Below are 15,117 nucleotides of genomic sequence, written 5' to 3' on the forward strand. Positions count from 1 at the left end.
CCAGCACAATTCCAGTTAAAATCTCAGCAAAATATTTTTGTAGAAAATAACAACTTGATACTAAAATTTATATGGAGAGGAAATAAAATAACCAAAAGAATGTTTTAAAAATGAATGAAGAAGATTCACTCTCCTTGATTTCAAGACTGTAAAAAGTTTTAGTGTGACATTGAAGAGAGGATGCTGCTGCTGCTAAGTCACTTCAGTCATATCCAACTCTCTGTGACCCCATAGACATAAATAAATCAAAGAAACAGTATAGAGAATCCAGAGATAGACCCACACATATATGGTCAATTGATTTTTGAAAAAAGTGTCAAGGCAGTTCTTTGGAGAAAGGATGATCTTTTCAAAAGTGATGCTGAAATGGCTGGATATCCATATGCCAAAAAAAAAGACTCTGAGTTCATTTACTTAACTCAAAATAGACCATAGACCTAGAACGTGCAGGCTTCCGTAGCTGTGGTTACTGTGCTCTGGAGCTCTGGCTCAACAGTTATGTGCAAGGGCTTAGTTACTCCTCCATATGTGGAATCTTCCCGAAACAGGGATCAAACTCATGTCTCTTGCATTGGCAGGCGGATTCTTTACTACTGAGCCCTTTTATTGTTTGAATATTTTGCTTGAGTTTTTCAGTCTTAAAAAAAATTTATATAGTATGCATATTGGTAATGCAACAGTGGATGATCTCTCATTCCCAAAATACATGTAGGATTTAGGAATCTCTCCTTTTTATTTAATAATTTTTGTTAGTTTATGACACTATGACTTGCTTCCATATTTGTGCTTTTTTTGCATTTACTCAAAAATACTACTGTGAACTCTACTCTTTGCCACATTGGTTCTTACTCATTGTTATACTGTAAAACTGACTTGACTTCCTTCCTATGTGAAGAATTTTAACATATGTATAGATTTATGTGGTTACCACCACAGTCAGGATGCAGAACAGTTTCATCATCCCCAAAACTTCATATTATCCCTTCACAGTCATATGCTTGCACCACCTACATACGACTACTGGAAATCACTCATCTGTTTTGCATCACTATAGTTTTGTCTTTCTGAGATTTCCAAATAAATGAAATTTTTTAGTATAAACCCTGAGCATAATGCCTTTGAGATTAATCCAGGTTATTGTGTGAGTCAGTAGTTGGTTTGTTTTTACTGCTCATTGTTAGTCCATTGTGTAGATATTTATGTTGGTGAAAAAGTAATTGCAGTTTCAAGCCATAAATTTTAAATCATTATAGCTAGGCTCAAATAAGTCTTTATTATTCAAAATAGAGACCACTACAATCAACAGATTTTTGCCAATGAGAAATAAGTTTGTTTATTCCTGTAACATAAAAAATCCATGCTTCAGGGTTTCAAGAACTCTTGGAAAGCATTTTCTGCCTACTGCTGGTTGTGGAAGCATTTTCCTTGCAAAAGTTATAGAGATGCTTGAAGAAGTGGTAGTCGGTTAGCTAGAGGTCAGGTGAATATGGAGAATGAGGCAAAACAGCATAGCCCAATTAGTTCAACTTTTGAAGCATTGATTGTGTGATATGTGGTCGGATATTGTCATGGAAAAGAATTGGGCCCATTTCTGTTGACTAATGCCAGTTGCGATTCTTGCAGTTTTCAGTGCATCTCATTGATTTGCTGAGCATGCTTCTCAGATGCAATGGTATCACTGGGATTCAGAAAACTGTAGTGGATCAGACTAGTAGCAGACCACCAAGGAGTGACCATGACCCCTTTTTGGTGCAAGTTTGGCTTTGGGAAGTGCTTTGGGGCTTCTTCTTGGTCCAGCCACTGAGCTAGCTGTTGCCAGTTGTCATATAAAATCCACTTTTCGTAACACATCACAATCCAATAGAGAAATGGTTTATTGTTGTTGCATAAAATAAGAGAAGACAACACTTCAAAACAACGATTTTTTAAAATTTATAGTCAGCTTATAAGGCACCCATTTATGGAGCTTTTTAACCTTTCCAATTTGCTTCAGATGCCAAATGACCATAGAATGGTTGATGTTGAGTTCTTGGGCAACTTCTCATGTAGTTGTAAGAGGATCAGCTTCAGTGATCTTCTGAATTGGTCGTTGTCAACTTTCGATGGCTGGCCACTGCGCTCCTCATCTTCAAGGCTCTTCTCTCCTTTGCAAAACTTCTTGAACTGCCACATGCTGTATGTTCGTTAGCAGTTCCTGGGCCACATGCACTGTTGGCATTGCAAGTTGTCTTTGCTGCTTTACAACACATTTTGAACTCGAATAAAAAAATCGAATTTGCTTTTTGAGTAGCATGATTTCTCTAGTCTAAAATAAACAGCAAGTAATAAGTCTTTAGCAAAAAAACATAAAGCAATAAATGTGCATTAAAATGGTGTACAGCATAACCGATTTATTTAAGAATGTATTCCAGTATCAAATGGCAAAGTTCAGCAGTGCAAAACTGCAGTTACTTTTGCACCAACGTATGCATTACTATTTTTAGTCATTCAGTTGAAAATATTTGGATTGTTTTCAACTTTTGGCTATCACAATAAAAAGCACTGTAAATATTTGTGTAGTCTTTTGTTTGAACATAAATTTTCATTTCTCTAAAGTAAATTCCCAGGAGTGTAATTGCAAGGTCTTCTGGTAAGTATATGTTTAACTTTATTAGAAACTGCCAAATCATTTTCCAGAGTAACTGTACCATTCTGTATTTCTGCCAGCAATGTATGAAAGTTCCAGTTGTTCTGAATTCTCATTAGCACTTCATATCGTCAGCAATTTTTACTCTAGCCATCTGAGTAGATATGTATTGGTGTTTCACTGTGTTTTTTAATGTATGTTTTCTTAATGCTAATGAATGTTTACATGTACTTATTTGCCAGCCTTATATCCATTTTGATGAAACCATGTTGGTTATTAATTTTTACCTTAAAGCTCTTTTTATTCATGTTAACCAAGTCTAAATATGATAAATAAAAAGACCAGTTTTGGATATTAGAAGCAGACTAGTATTAAGTTCAGTTCATTCTTTTGTCATGCACTTGTCCACTAAAAATATTTGATCATCCTTCCCCTTAAAGTATCTTACAAACAGAAAAAAAGTAAGAGTCTTAATTTATCCCAGTCATTATGTGGATTTTCAGAATTTTATTACTTTGCCAGGCAAAGGGGGAATATAGAAGGCTAGAACCTCAAGAACTGTGCCCCCAGGTTTTCAGAATTTTAAACATGTCCCGTATATGTAGATGATATATATCTATACATGCATATATATTACATAAACATTTTCCCCATTCTTAGTGTAATAATCATTTTTCCTATTATTAGTCTCTTGTCAGATTTTATTTTCCAGGCAGATTCAGTTTTTCAAAACTTTAAACTTCCTAAGATTTTCTCTTAGTCTTTCAGTTCAGTTCAGTTGCTTAGTCGTGTCTGACTCTTTGCGACCCCATGAACCACAGCACGCCAGGCCTCCCTGTCCATCACCAACTCCCGGAGTTCACTCAAACTCATGTCCATCGAGTTGGTGATACCATCCAGCCATCTCATTCTCTGTCGTCCCCGTCTCCTCCTACCCCCAATCCCTTCTAGCATCATACTCTTTTCCAGTGAGTCAACTCGTCGCATGAGGTGGCCAAAGTATTGGAGTTTCAGCTTTAGCATCAGTCCTTCCAATGAACACCCAGGATTGATCTCCTTCAGAATGGACTGGTTGGATCTCCTTGCAGTCCAAGGGACTCTCAAGAGTCTTCTCCAATACCACAGTTCAAAAGCATCAATTCTTCGGCGCTCAGCTTTCTTCACAGTCCAACTCTCACATCCATACATGACCACGGGAAAAACCATAGCCTTGACTAGATGGACCTTTGTTGGCAAAGTAATGTCTCTGCTTTTTAATATGCTATCTAGGCTGGTCATAACTTTCCTTCCAAGGAGTAAGTGTCTTTTAATTTCATGGCTGCAGTCAGCATCCGCAGTGATTTTGGAGCCCAAAAGAATAAAGTCTGACACTGTTTCCACTGTTTCCCCATCTATCTCCCATGAAGTGATGGGACCAGATGCCATGATCTTCGTTTTCTGAATGTTGAGCTTCAAGCCAACCTTTTCACTCTCCTCTTTCATCAAGAGGCCTTTGAGTTCCTCTTCACTTTCTGCCATAAGGGTGGTGTCATCTGCATATCTGAGGTTATTGATATTTCTCCCTGCAATCTTGATACTTAGTCTTTACTTACATGTAATAAATACAGTTCACCTTCATCTCCAAGATATATCATTAGTTATAGGTTGAATGATTCTCATTAATTCAATCTGCTAATCAAAGATAGAGCTAGCTCCTTTAAATAGATTAAAGTAATTATTTTTTTAAAAGAGCTAATAAGAATTTTTATGTTGGTTATGGTAATACTAGCTGCTATGATAATCTTAGTATCTCAGTGGCTTAACACAATAAAAAGTAATTCCTCACTTACATAACCATAAAGCACAATTACGGGAAGTAGGTGTCACTGCACAGCCAAGTCATTCAGAGACCCACGGTCTCCTGGATTGTTGGTATCCTGCTGGCAGATAGGGGAGGAAAGGATGAAGAAAGCAGTCCTTCTTCTTAACTAATTTTTGCCCAGAAGTGTGCAGTATACATTACTATGTCCTTCCGGGAACCCCATTACCTTGTGCAAAAATGAGGTCAGAAGAGTAGGGTTGGAAGAGATTCTATTACTCAATTCAGTTCAGTTCAGTTGCTCAGTCATGTCTGACTCTTTGCAACCTCATGGACTGCAGCACGCCAGGCCTCCCTCCATCACCAACTCCCGGAGTTTACCCAAACTCATGTCCATTGAGTCGGTGATGCCATCCAACCACTCATCCTCTGTCATCTCCTTCTTCTCCTGCCTTCAATTTTTCCCAGCATCAGGGTTGTTTCAAATGAGTCAGCTCTTTGCATCAGTTGGCCAAAGTATTGGAGTTTCAGCTTCAGCATCAGTCCTTCCAGTGAACACTCAGGACTGATCTCCTTTAGGATGGTTGGATCTCCTTGCAGCTCAAGGGACTCTCAAGAGTCTTCTCCAAACACCACAGTTCAAAAGCATCAATTCTTCAGCATTGAGCCTTCTTTATAGTCCAGCTCTGACATCCATTCATGACTACTGGAAAAACCATAGCCTTGACTAAATGGACCTTTGTTGGCTAAGGTCTCTGCTTTTTAATATGCTGTCTAGGTTGGTCATAACTTTCCTTCCAAGGAGTAAGCATCTTTTAATTTTATGGCTGCAGTCACCATCTGCAGTGATTTGGGAGCCCCAAAAAATAAAGTCAGCTATTGTTTCCACTATTTCCCCATTTATTTGGTATTATTAAAAGATCCTTTCCAGAGTCAGAGCAGTCTTAGTCAAGAAAAGGCAGAAGGACTGTCCTGCTCCTAGGTTAGAATTATCTTTCGGCTTTTTCAGTTTTTAATTGCTTGTCTTTCTTGTTTTACCTGTACTACAAAAAGGTGAAGTTGCTAAATAAAAATGACTTTCAGATTTAGGATAACATTACTAGTATGGGAGATAAAAATCAATATGACTGGTGTAAAGCCTGGAAGAAAGAGTTCTGAATTTTCTTTTGAAGTGTGATCAACTATATTGTTACATAATTATAACTGTTAGAAAGCAAAATGTTTGCCAATCAATGAGAGTGAGCTTTTTATTTTAAAATAATACTGTGGAGCCCTTCTGAAGTAAACATATGATGAATACCATTGTATTGAAAATTAAAATGGGGATGCTGTATTGGAGATAGGTATTGAAGTGACCTGTTTCTCTCTTCTAAATCTAATAAACTTATGCACAACTTTGAAATACATTTTGAGTAATTCCTAGTATATAGGTCATAGAAATGTGGAATGAAAAGAAGTGATATTTGTAATGATTAGGATAGATATAACCAAAATTAAGCAGATCTTCAACAATAGTTTTTTCCTTATCTTAATTTCCCATTGATTAATGTTCTTTGTTTATCGCTTTTCTAGTAATCTAACAATACAGATAGTTTCAAATTCAAGAAAAAGTTTTAAATCACACACACCTCTTCAATACTTTTTTTATAAGGTAGAAGTTATCAGAAGGTGTCTCAGGACCAGAAGTGTACCATATTGAGTATCTTCTAAGTGTAGTAAGAGGATTTCTTTAGCATTAATGTTCATAAGTTGACGGTGTTTCAGTAAGTCTTATTTCTGGCATTCTGACATAAATCAGGCATTTAATTATCATGTTTAATAAAACCTTGACATCTTATTAGTATTGTATGAAAAGCAGCACCACTCATCCTTCTAATTCTGATGAGTTATTTTCAGAGCTGAGACGATGCACTGGATCTGAAATTTTTAAAGTAAAACCAATCAGATTTCTGCTTCCTAAAGCATTCCACTTACTGATTTCTCTTTTGACTTATCTTATACATATTTTCATTCTTGTGATTTTTAGTCTATTTAGAGGGGAAAATAATATAGACACTATAATAATGGAGTATCATATCTGGTATGCTTTATTGCAGTAGAGATTAATCATGTATTCAAACAAAAATGTTAATAAAAGCCCTATCCAAAATGAAATTTTATGATTCTTAATTTTTATTTTCCTAAATTCTGCTGTTTGCCTTGCTGAAATATATGGATAAATATTTTACAGAATAGGGGTTCAGCCCTAATAAAAAATGAAAAGGTGCTCATCTCCGTTGATAATTATAAAAATATAAATTAATACCACATTAAGATACTACTCATACATAAAGTCACCAGATGTAAAACATGTGATGACATCAAATGTAGATAAAAACATGGAGCCACAAGAACTGTCAAAGAATATTATCTAGAACCACTTTGGACAAAAATTTGGTACTATCTCCTGTAAAGTTAAATACACACATACCCAGCAATCCTGTTCTCAGAGCAGAGATTATCAAAATGTGGCCCAGGGAGCCTGGGAGATTCCAAGGCAGGCTCATAAGGTCAAACTATTTTCATGAAAGAGAAAGATGTCATTTGCTTTCTCTCACAAGTACAGATTGAAGTATTTGGTGGTGTATCAAAGAATATCCACATTTATCTACAAACACACACTAATCTGTGACAGCATTTTCTTCATATACTTCAGTCATTAAGTTTTATGTATGTTTATGCACATTTCTGTGTGAGTGTTATATTTCATATTAAAAACTCTTTAAACAAGTAATCATTTAAGTGTAGCATTTGGATAAAACAATTTCTTCAATCTCTTCCTAAAAGTTTGACTGAGTAGAGTATTCATGACAATGCATTTTTGTTTAAAGCATAGTGTATTCGGGTTCATATTTATTGAGATACATTATATCTGTATTCTCTAGATTGATTGGTTTGTCTTTTTTAACTAAATATTATTTTGTGCATTCTTATTAATTCTACAACTATTTGCACTTGAAACTTTATTGTGAGATAAAAGCTATGATAAATATTGTTCTCTTAATATTGTACAAACGTAAATTATGTCTCATTTGTTTGAATTTTTTATTTGATACAGATAGTCGTACAGGCACTGCAGTGTTCCCATTACTCGATTCTTTGGCAGTTGGTGAAAATTACTGATGGTTCTCCTTCCAAAGTAAGTAAGAGTTTCCGTAGGCAGAAGGATTATTACTAAAGCACAATAATCTTGCTTAACTCATAATATTATTTATAATTATTGTTATCAATTCTTGTTTTATCCTAAACATATATATATATATATTTTACACCTTTGAAAGATAAACAGTTTTTCAAGCAATAGCCACAGAGTTGTATGTATACATGAAGTTTAAATTCTTTTGAGAAATAACTGTACTTGAAACCACAAGAGCTTTGATAGGTGATATGCTGTAAGAAAGAGAATAATATTGAAAGACAATAGTGTGTAGTGTGTAGTTCTGGCATTATGGCACCTTGGGGCCCAAACTAAACAACACTCTTGTTTTTGAACATTTCAAATCATTGGATAAAATTTTAATTTTTAATTTACCCATGGCCATGCAAAACAAAGGGAAAATACAAACCAGAAGTTAAGTGAAACTCAGATCCAAGAAAGTTAAGCAGAGTACTAACACCTACTTAGCCTTGAGGATATTTGCTAATCTAGACAAGTTCCAAAGCCCTCCTGAAGAGGAATGTCTAATAGGTAGCATGTCCCTTGATAAAGTTGGGATCCCAAAAAGAGCTACTCCCAGCATAAGGGTAAATTAGAAATAAACTCATACCAGTTCCATTCATGAGGGAATAAATAAGATTTGGATTTAAAATGTTATATAATGGTAGTATCCCCAAGCATCTAAGAGAATCAAATATAAATCCTTTCTGAAGGAAGTTGCCTCAGCAAGTTTTCCAGAGTTTTAAGAAAAATGAGCTCATATTAAAAAACCAACTTTACTAAAAAGAAGACTAGAAACCATGAAGAGATTCAGACTAAAAAATATTTTATATATTGAAATTATCTGACATAAATACAAAACAAATATATTGAAGTTGTTTTATGAAATCAAAGGGGCTAGAACATATGCACAAAGAGCAGACACTTGATAAAGAACCAAATAAAGAGACTATGTTGTTTATATATCCTCCTTAGCTTAACAAAACAGAAGCTAGTCAACCAGTAACAATGTTAATAATACATTTCCATATAGAACCAACTGCTTTATACAGAGTATTATTTTCTTGGAGAAAAACTTTTTTTTTTTTGTCTTTTCCGTTGAATGATTGGAGGATTTCTTTGCCTTTGGAAGTAATTGGGAGTTTTGTTCATTTTCAGTTAGAAGGAGGTTGATTAATTTGTTGGCTTCTTGGTTTTTTTTCTATTTTATTAAAAGTTTTAGTCTTGAAAAGCAAAAATCAAGGTTAATCTTCTTTTATTGGAAATAAAAATCACTTTAAAACTATATAACATATTCATGTTTTTTGAAATATTCTTTTACATGAAAAGATTAACAGAGAGTGTATATATATATAAATTAAAATTTGAAAGCAAGAGTTTATATGTTATGCATAATTAGTTTATTTGAATTTTTCACTTAGTTTATTTGACTTTTATATTGTTTTTCCACTGAGATTATTTTCATTGTCTGAGTTATTTGTATTTTAACTGAATGATGATAACTGCATTTTAGTAAATTTGGAATATACGCTAGCCTAAAACTTTAGCATAATTAGTGGTTATTTCCTTCATTTAAATTTTGCCCCTTTACAATAAAATTCCATAATTAGAGTAAGAATCTTTTCTTGGACTTCCTTCTTTGAATATTTTGTTTTTTAACCCCTGACCAGAGATCGAACCCATGCCCCACTGCATGGAAAGCACAGAATTTTAACCACTGGACCACCAGGGAAGTCCAGAATATTTTGGTTTTTTTTAATCCTGTTGCAGCAGAGCTATTTTGAGATTCTTTGCCTTTCTGTTTAACTTTCGTCTGATATATTCTCCTAATGAAAATAGCTTCCTTTTTGTCTTTAGTCATTCTACTGATTTTGTTTTTGTTATTGCCACAATGCAATGCAGATTTTGTAGCCAACACTGGTTTTCTTTATTCCAGAAAGAGTGCCCTAGCATCTTTTAGATGCTGTAGTGTTCACTGATTTCCATTTTGGTTTTTTGTGCATTTATATCACATGTGAAATTCTCCTTCCTTAGCAGTATCTCAGGATGTTTCTTCTCACTTTGAAGTTGTTGGTAATTTTTGTAAACCAAAGTATATTTAGTGATCATATATTGGTTGTGTCTGTAGTTTAGAAGTGATTTGCTCAAAGTGATAACCGTATAAAACATGAATCTTTAGGATACACACAAATTTGAAAAATTAATCTTCCATTGCTAATATTTTTCTTTTAAAATAGTTATTTTAATGATTCTTATTTATAATAATAAGATCAGGAATTGTCAAACTTTCTAATCCTCTATATGATATAGGATATCTTTGAAAATGTACGAGTCACATATATAAGCTTTGTTATACATGAATCTGTATTAGTAACATCCCACTTGATAAGGTATCAAATTCCTAAGTGTAGACTCAGCAACATCATTGTTATGAAAATAATCTTGAGTCAAGTCACTTAATAATTTTAAAATAAATAATTTATATCAAAGCATTTTATCATTTTCCATATTCTAGTAACAACCGAAAAATCACTTATCTGTGTCTCAGGTTACTTTGTTATGAAGTTTATAGTTGTGCGCCAATCTTTTCTAGCTTTAGAATTCTACAACCTATGCTAAAGTTAAAAACTGCTATACTGAAGATGTTTGGATAAATATACAAGAATCTTAACAATGATTACCTCTGGGAAGTAGAAATTCTTTGGGGGCAGATATAAGGAGAGAAATTTACTTTTCCATTTATACCTTTTGATACTTTTTGAGGGATTATTTTTGTTGTTGATATTTAAAGTGAATATTAGTATCTTAAAAATTAATTTTAAAAAACTACTACTATGAAAATTTTTTGATTCTCCATCTTCTAATCTTAAGTTTTGGTTTATCATAAATAACTCACTGAGTTTTTGGACTTAGATGAATACTCAAAAAGTACATAGTATATTCTGTATCTTATTTGCTGTTACAGCATTCTTCTGTTGTTTATAAATATAATATTAAAGCTATAAAGGAATTTTAAAATAATTTGATGAAACCTATAAGGGGACATTGTTATTTTTGCCTTGTTTATATTTTACATGTTATTAATCAATATAAATGTTCTAATTTAATTAAATCTGCTTAGTAATCCTGTGGATTATTAATCCTGTGGATATTATAATCCCATTTTTACAGAAAAGGAACCTAATACTTAACAAAAATTGAGAGTTGTCTAAAATCACACAGCACAAATCTCTTTGAATCTCAACATACTGTCTTTCTGTTACTATTCCTTAAAATCTTGTATTATTAAGCTTTTAATACAACTACTTTTTAAGGAGTTTTGTTGTAGTTGTTTTTTTTTTAAAGCGAATTTTCTAAGGACACATTGGTTGATTTCCTCACTGAACAATATCAGTTGTCAGTTGTATATTGAAAAAGTATGACACATGGCAGTTTTCTGTGGTCATTCTGTATCCCTCAAGGTATTTAAATGAGAAGTTACCATGATTTTTTTTTAATTTTTTATTGGAGGCTAATTATTTTACAATATTATATTGGTTGGTTTTGCCATACATTGACATGAATCCGCCCTGGGTGTACATGAGTTCCCCTTCCTGAACCACCCTCCCACCTCCCTCCTCCCCTTATCCTCCCTCTGGGTCATCCCCATGCACCAGCCCTGAGCATCCTGTATCATGGGTTGAACCTGAACAGGTGATTTGTTTCACATATGATAATATACATGTTTCAATGCCATTCTCCCAAATCATGCCACCCTTGCCCTCTTCCACAGAGTCCAAAAGACTATTCTATACACCTGTGTCTCTTTTGCTGTCTCATATACAGGGTTATCATTACCATCTTTCTAAATTCCATATATATGAGTTAGTATACTGTATTGGTGTTTTTCTTTCTGGCTTACTTCACTCTGTATAATAGGCTCCATTTTCATCCACCTCATTAGAACTGATTCAAATGCATTCTTTTTAATGGCTGAGTAATACTCCATTGTGTATATGTACCAAAGCTTTCTTGAGAAGTTACCATTATTTTTAAATGGCTCAGTTTATAGTGTCAGTGGCTTAATTAAAGTATATGGAAAACTTTGCTAATGATGCACCTGAAATTCTCTGTCCTTTTTTTTCCCCCTTTAATTTGTTTCCTGAAATTTAAATGTAATACAGCAAACCTTTTGGGTCTATATATTTAACATTTGTAATATTGATTTTGTAGAGGTAACATGAAAGTCTTAAGGCATGAATTAATTTTTTTTTTATTGTTGAATAACTGTTAATATCGAATGAGCCATTTATTTAGTGAGGAGCTGGCCACCTGAATGCTGTTTTTCTCTGCTCATTTTTGTTATATTTATAGAAATTCATTTAAACCTCTGAAAATGTCTCTCATAATTTTAATAAATTATGCATGTTTGGTTTTGGTGTAAAATATAAGGTAGAATGGTTTTCATAAATTTGAGTTTTCTTACTTACGTGTTCATTATAAAAACTATATACATAAAATGAAATTTCCAAATCTTACTACCTGTTAATATTTTGATGTATTTTCTTTCAGTACTTTTTCTTACATACTTTTCAGTCTTATTAAGATTATGATGTATTTATAATTTTGTGTCTCTTCAATTAACATAACATATTCTTCAGGTATTGAATGTTTATAGACAATATTTTAATGTATGCATGATAGAACATAGTGTAGCTTATAATTTATTTTACTGCTCTCTTGGATATTTAGATTGTTTACACATTTTAAGTAATAAAATTAATTCTATGATGGACATTCTGGTGCAAAAGTTTGTTCTGTGTTTTGCATTTTTTCATCTTACATTCTTGGAAATGGAATTGCTTGGTCAAAGATTGTATTAAGGCTTAATACACATTGCCAAATTGTTCTTTAGCGAGTACTTTCTAAAATTTACTTTTCTTCTTTCTTTGTTGTCATGAACACTGTCATTTGGGGGATTATGAATGGTAGTTATGTTTGAAGTTGAAATTCAAATTATAACTTAACAGTGAACAGTATTCTATAAAATGAAGTATATGAGAGGACTGTGTCAAGAACAGGATTAGATCTTTATTTGAAATGGAAGTCCACTGGGTTTCACCAATGCTTATTTCCTCTGTCCCCTAATTTCCAGAGTTGAAGCTCTTTGGCAGTCTCACAGGTCATGCTCAGTATTCTTTGCTCCAGTGCCCCCTAGTGCTGGTCCTGTAGAAGCAGCCTTCAGTTGCTCTTCTCTGTAGCAGAAAACCCACTTCTTCCTTCAGCTCCTTCTGGACATATACAGAGACATTTAAAGAGCCAGGTAAATAAGTGTTAGGGCTGAACTCATGCCCCTGTTGCCTTTTTTGGCCTGGGGATCTAGAATTTATCCTCAATTTTTCTTTCCTCCCGAGAGGAGCTGTCCTACTCTCTGTAGTCTTAAATTTGTAGTGCTCTCTGCCTTACCCTGCATGTTTCTATTCTAGACAGTAGTAGGAATGGCCTGGGGGAAACATCCCTGTATTCTGGACCCAGGCTTTATCCTTAATTCTTCAAATTAAAGAAAATCTACACCCCTCAGGGAGCTACAAGTCAAATTATTACTGAGAAGTATAGCATGTTTATTTCGAAATTTGTTCCTCCATTACACTCTTGACTGAAGGTTCTCCTCTGCAAATTTCAACTTGTTTACCTCCAAACAGTTAAGGTAAAGATGGGACTGATGGTGGCCAAGCCCCATGAGGAGAAATGTTTAACCTTGCTGTGTATAAAAATCCACAGTCTTGTTTCTAGACCTCTTGCTCTCCCTTCCAAGTCCTATAGAGTATTAATATCTGTGAATAAGAAAGAGATAGCTCACTCAGGTCCTTGCCGCCTAACTCTTAAAATAACAAAATACAGATAATACACCTCAGTCTGCAGAGTTCACTGCTTTGAAGGGGAAGGCAATGAGGCCAACAGCTGGCAACAGTACCTATCCCTCTAGGAACAAAGTATACAACTATTTTGCTTCATTCTTTTCTAGATCTCCCCTCCCCTACCTTTTTATTTCTTAAGAAGTGTATCCTCAATAACTATCTACTTGGTTTTAGTTTTAAGCCTTTTCTTTTGACTGGTCCATGACTTCAGAGTGATTTTTTGATAGCTTTGTTTCTATTAATATTGTGTCCAGTCTCAAGTGCCTGATTGGCTGGTCTAGGAAAGTTAGGAGGGAAAGATCTGGGACTTGTTTTATACTTTCTTTTTCAGCTCCTGGAGGTGTTATTTTTTTTTTTAATTTGGAATACATAAGTAGATGGCTGTTTATACTAAACTCCCAGCTTGTCCAAAATTTTATCCAACTTTAACATTCTAAAAATTTCTGGAAATCAGAAGTAAATATGTTCAACTTAGAGAGGAATGTACAATTCACGATTCCAACATCTTATTAAGAATTCCATGCTGTGTTTGCAACCCTGTTCCTGGGCCTCTACTTTTTGGAGCTTGCTTTCTGGTAAGGAATGCCTTCCCACCCCTTGAGGGACAGCATAAGGCTTCCTCAGCTTCACTAGCCTGTCCATTTGGATGCTGTTTTTACTTGCACAGGGACAGTGGTCTTTAAAGTACCGCTTTATAAATACTCTTAACTCCTAATTTATTTAATACCCCAGGATCTAAGCAATGAGCTAGGACTGAGAAGATCTATTCTAAATAACCATTATTATAATGTAAAAATGTGTTTTAACTGAGTTTATTAGAGGCTGAAAGCAATGTTAACAATATTTAATGCTGTGTGGTGTGGCCAGATTTTTTTTTTAAATAATATTTAAACAAAGCATAACACTTCCCACTCTTCAGTACAGAAATTGGAGATCTTTCTCCACCAAAATTAATGATAAAGGAAGTTTACTTTTCTGTCAGGCCATTTATTTGAATAAAAGAATGTAAGTATTTTATATTATTTAATATTCCCTGAGTGATAATCACTTTTCCTTTCTGCAGTAGGTTTTTTATTTTGAAAATGTTTTTTCCAGTGGCCATTTGTAATTACTAGGTATGTGTTTAAATGATTTCTTCTTGCTGACCCAATTTATATATATATAGGAAACTTTCAGTTTTTAAATAGGATATCTTTCCAGCATTTTTTGTGTTGAAACATGGCCTTTGTCGTTAAATTGAGTTTGAAGTTTGGCTCCATTTCTTATCACCTGTGACAAAGGTATACAAATTACTTCACATTTGAACTTTAGTTTCCTAATAAGTGATATTCATCGCTGGATAGGGTTGTTGGGAAGATTAAATTAAAAGAAATGTTTTAATCAGCAATAACTGTTGCTTTGATTGCATTAAATTGCAGTCCTAGCCTGTGCTTTCCTAATCTTCTCCCCTGCAAAAACCAAAAATTAATGCCAAATGAACTGCTATATAAAGTTATGTTCAGTGTCTAGTGTAGGTTTGGAATATAGCGTGGTAGATTTTGTCCTCCATCTGTATTTTGAAAAATTTGAGAATTCACATCTCTCGCTTTGCTCCTAACAG

The 15,117-nt window shown here is 34.0% G+C and overlaps 1 protein-coding gene across 1 annotated transcript in view; it reads left to right on the forward strand.

The window, feature by feature from the left end:
• The window catches only part of STAG1 (STAG1 cohesin complex component), a 503,309-nt gene that overhangs the window by 453,205 nt on the left and 34,987 nt on the right, over positions 1-15,117 (forward strand). Inside the window, exon 22 of the mRNA XM_055413256.2 lies at positions 7,522-7,602. Coding sequence (XP_055269231.1) covers positions 7,522-7,602 — 81 coding nt within the window. The remainder of the gene's footprint in view (positions 1-7,521; positions 7,603-15,117) is intronic.

Source organism: Moschus berezovskii, chromosome 1, assembly GCF_049115385.1.
Source record: "Moschus berezovskii isolate FMDL1 chromosome 1, NW_MosBer_1.0, whole genome shotgun sequence".
In the NCBI taxonomy this organism is placed as follows: Eukaryota; Metazoa; Chordata; class Mammalia; order Artiodactyla; family Moschidae; genus Moschus; species Moschus berezovskii.